The following is a 4,457-nucleotide window of genomic DNA, read 5'->3' as shown; positions in this document are numbered from 1 at the left end:
AAAAATGGAAACCAGGCTACTGCAAAGAAAAGATCTGTTTACTTCTTTAAAAAAGATTCGTGCACATATCCTGACTAACATCTTAGTTTCGATCTTGTTTCATTTTGGTGTACAGTCATTATACATTACTATATCTATTGGGACATGCCTTTCACGCAAAGTCGGAGCCTGACCCACGGTTTGTTCAAAATGGGTTCGCAAATATGGACAATATAATTTTATTCCTGCAGATGAAGGATTGAAAGCATTATGTAGATTTGCCTTATTTATCCCAGCCCCTGGGACCAGAGCAAGTGTAAATAGAAAAAAAATGGATCCTTTTCCATCACGGATGCTTTACACCAAATCTGGTTACAAAGTCCATTATGGGAATTTGAAGAAACATTGATGGCGATGGACGCCGCGCCATTACATAAGCCTCATGACCAGGTGAGCTTATAATGAAATGAAACCATCTTATATTTCTAAAATGTTTATTTATTAACTCACATGTGAGAAGAGAACGATAACTTATACAATGTTCGTCCGTTCATCCCTCCGGCCTTCCGCTAGTTGCAAACTGTTCCCTTAAAATAATTTCTTCTTAATAAGCACGAAGCCCATCAACGTGATATCATACCTGTAGCATACTTGGGTAAAAGGACTACTTGATTACATAACATATGATTATCACATCAATTACCACCGATACTAATGAGCAATTCCAATTGTTTTCTAAGATGTATCTCGATACCATCTTATACAATCTGGACATATTAAAACAGCTATATGTACGATAAAAAGACAACTTCGACACCTCAAGTTTCCTGCATCACAAGTTTATGCAAAAGTTCAAGTATTTACGGGTATCACGAATATTAAGGAAAATAAAATGGAAAAATATTTGATTTATTGGTCATTCCTACAGTAGTTTCAAGGTACGTGTACGTACACAGCAATCAATCACACCAAGAACACCAAAAAGCCCCCTCAAGACATGTGGTTTTGTGCTGAATCATAAATGCATTTCATTGAACGATTGGACTGCGACTCAAAAGCGTAGAAAACTAGTTTGTATATAGTCTACAGCGATAATGGCTGTTTATATTTATTCCTATGGAAACGACGCTATGGAGTACTTTGGACCTAGAGCGTTCAATATTGCACCGATAGGGGTAACAACTGCTAATGGAAACGGGTTGGTACCTACATACGCATGTCCGATAGCCATTCCTATTAGAACCAAATCACCCGTGTCAGATTTCATAAACACCGGTGAACCAGAGTCTCCCTCAGTGACGAACGTCATTGTCGGATGGGCACCACTGACTTGATACTGGTTTTGCATTTCGACCTTCCCTGTACATCTAGGTAAGCCGAGTGCCGTGGACAGTGGTCTTACGTGAGTTCCACACACATCTAGTGTCCCTTTTGTTAGGTCACTGGAGCTTCCAAATTTAAATACAATGTGTGTTGTACCTAAATGTTTTAAGTCTGCTAGAATAGATCCACTGCTGTACTCCGGGAGTTCTTCAAACCCTGAAAGTATGTAATACCATAGTACTAATAAACTAGGATGAATGACTGATTTATATGAAGTTAGAACGGAAATGTTTAACATGTAATACACACACCAATGTAACAAACAAATCAACATGCAAATGACAGTTATGATGTAATTGCGTTTCTACCACAACACTAATCATTACAGTTGTTGATTAACAATCTGTTTATACCACACGTGGTATAAACTCTGTACGCATTTTGATTGGCTAACACGGTGAACTTTGACCCAAGCTGCAATTGTTATTGACCTCATCAATAATCTAATGACGTCACATCACCGGGTCCCGGACGTCACCGGTACACTTTATTTGCATACGCGAAATTATACTTGGCCACGTTTCCCTTTGATTCAAGCCGATATTATTGTGGTAGAAACAGGTCACACGACTCGAAATTGTTGGATATGGAATTTATTTCACACTCGTAAGTTATTTTTTAAAAGTTGCAAAAAACACTCGCTAAAGCTGGTGTCTTTTGTAACTTTAAAAAAAAAACTTACTCGTGTGAAATAAATACCATATCCAACAACCACTCGTTGTGTAACCTCTATTTAAGAGTACTGTATATCAGTAACAAAAACAGGAAGTAGATATGTTACTGTCCAGTACTATAACTCAACTTAATATAAGTATGAATGACATGGATGTCGCTGAATATGTTGATAAGAAATTAATGAGAAAGTGATAATTTGAGTTGCTTTCACGGCACTTTCGTATAAATGGAAGGACCGTTAGCCTCTTAAGATACAGAATGATAAGCTGTTTACGAGTCTCGAGATCAGCAACAATTTTGACAATAACGTTTTTCTTGAAGACAAACCTGCATTTTTGTAGCTACTGTGTTTCGCATTGGCAAATTGACCAGCAGTTGATAATCTACTCGGATCAGTCAACTCAACAACAGCGACATCAATACTTGGATCCAGCTGCGGATTGAAAATAGCTCTATGTACATGTCCACATGGAGAACTTCCAAAAGCCGTTGAATCAACTGAAGGTTGTGCAACTTCAACTGTGTTGCTACCGTCATGTAGGAAATCAACACATTTTGTTGACAGTGGAACATCAAATAAAACATGTGCACAAGTAAGAAATCCAATCTTGTTATTAAACTTCACAAACGGACCGTGTGTGCCTCCAATTAACGGCAGGCGATTCCCACATGCATCATATTCAGGAGTTGACCTTCCGATATCACAACCCATTTTGAGAGTTGAATGAAAGTGATCACTTGGCATTGAGTTGTATCCACCTCGTTTGAAGTACTCTTCGTGTACATCAACATCAATATATTCACCGTCTCCTATGTCTAACTGTTTAGGGAACTCTGGTTCCCCGAGTGGCACTACGCCCTTTGTACTACAGTATAGTGCGATGCATGGCTTTTCGATGACATCTCCATTTCCTCTGTAAATCACAGGACTAGTACATATAATGTTTAAGTTGCTATGGTTTATCCAAAGATTCTCGCAGTGGATTGATAGAGCCTTTTCAGCCCGTTTTGCATCGCCGCACGAAATTCTTAAACGCGCATCTGCGTTGCACTCTCTTGTATACAAGTACGGGTTTCGGATCATCACCACATCAATACCGTCATGTTTATAACTTGAAGACCTGAAGACATGTTTCGAATATACAATGAAAACTCTGCCTACGTCATCATTGCCACGTTTATGCCCTGGAATAACGGCAGGGTCGAGGTCCGAATGTTTCAATCTTAATTTTTTCGCTACATCCATCATGAGTACCTCTTCTATTGCGTCAGTGAGATGTAAGTTCCGAAAGCAGCATCTGATGTTGTCTTCTCCGGAGTGTTGGATCAGCGAGCGTACCATCTCTGTTCTCTCTATAAAAGTCGCCAGATATAAGGCTGTGACTTTGGTAACTGTTAATTCCGCCAAGCTTTTCCCGAATATGTACTCGGAAATTTCACTTTCTTCATCCCATTCGATTCCGTGCCATTTCTTCATACATTCGACCATTTCTGTTGAGCCATACACAACCACGATATGAAGTATGCTCGAGGAACAAATAGTCTGTAGAGTCGAATATTTGTTTTCCAAAGTTCCAAACTTATTGATGTCTCCCTTCTTCACGATTTCGACGACCCATTTAGCATCTGAAATGTCAATTTATACAACAAACCAGTTCTGCGATAATATATGCCACTGTAACAAATAATCTGTTACATGAATCATAACAATAACAAAAATACGATACCGACACCTTGCTTTAATTTGAAATTAGGATAGTAAAGGAGCAAATTGATCTTCTTGATGATTTTATTGTCGTGAACAAACATTCGATTCGAGCCGGAAAGTGTTTTGGAAGACTTACTGTTGGACACACGTCCATTCAAATAACGTGCAATAGCGAAATATCGACCATGTTGAATCAATCTTTATCCGATGCTTCTCATGTTTTGTTTATCGTTTACAATTGAACAATTTTACTCTCGGTCCTTCATGTACTCAAGTACGTTACACCATTATTTGTCAGCACTCTAGTGGCATGAAGGTTTTGATCAAACATCACAAACATACCAAGTACCGTTAATTTCTCGGGTAATTACGACTTCAGGGTTATCAAGGTCACTGTTATTATTTCAAGCATGGGCAGGTATAGGACATGTATTGCTAAGCAATACCAGAGTGCTTGTGGTTTTCCTAGCGGCCGTATCTGCTATGTTGTGGCTCTTCCGCTTTGCAATTGCTTTCAAAACTTCGAGCTCCGACGACTTTTTGATACGAGCATGCTGTTTTTCAGGTACTGCTGGTAACAACTACGACAGTCTTAATAATATTTATTCTCCTAATCTATAAACCTATCTTAATCTGTGGTTATCATATCACTGTCTAACGGAAGCTAAGACAACCCTTCCGCGACACGGAAAATGGCGATTATAATCAATGA

General features: G+C 38.8%; 1 protein-coding gene across 1 annotated transcript; it reads right to left on the bottom strand.

Annotated features, from left to right (window-relative positions):
• Nucleotides 1-802: 802 nt before the first annotated feature.
• LOC117318713 lies at nt 803-4,049 on the bottom strand. The gene is made up of 2 exons (XM_033873672.1): nt 2,365-4,049; nt 803-1,518 (listed from the first exon to the last, which is right to left on the bottom strand). Exons 1-2 carry the CDS (start codon nt 3,524-3,526, stop codon nt 1,094-1,096), a joined length of 1,587 nt encoding a protein of 528 aa, XP_033729563.1. The 5' UTR covers nt 3,527-4,049; the 3' UTR covers nt 803-1,093.
• Nucleotides 4,050-4,457: the final 408 nt, after the last annotated feature.

This window comes from Pecten maximus, unplaced genomic scaffold (genome assembly GCF_902652985.1).
Source record: "Pecten maximus unplaced genomic scaffold, xPecMax1.1, whole genome shotgun sequence".
NCBI lineage: Eukaryota > Metazoa > Mollusca > Bivalvia > Pectinida > Pectinidae > Pecten > Pecten maximus.
Note: the sequence above shows the minus strand (reverse complement) of the source record. Positions and strands in the feature narration are given on the sequence as shown.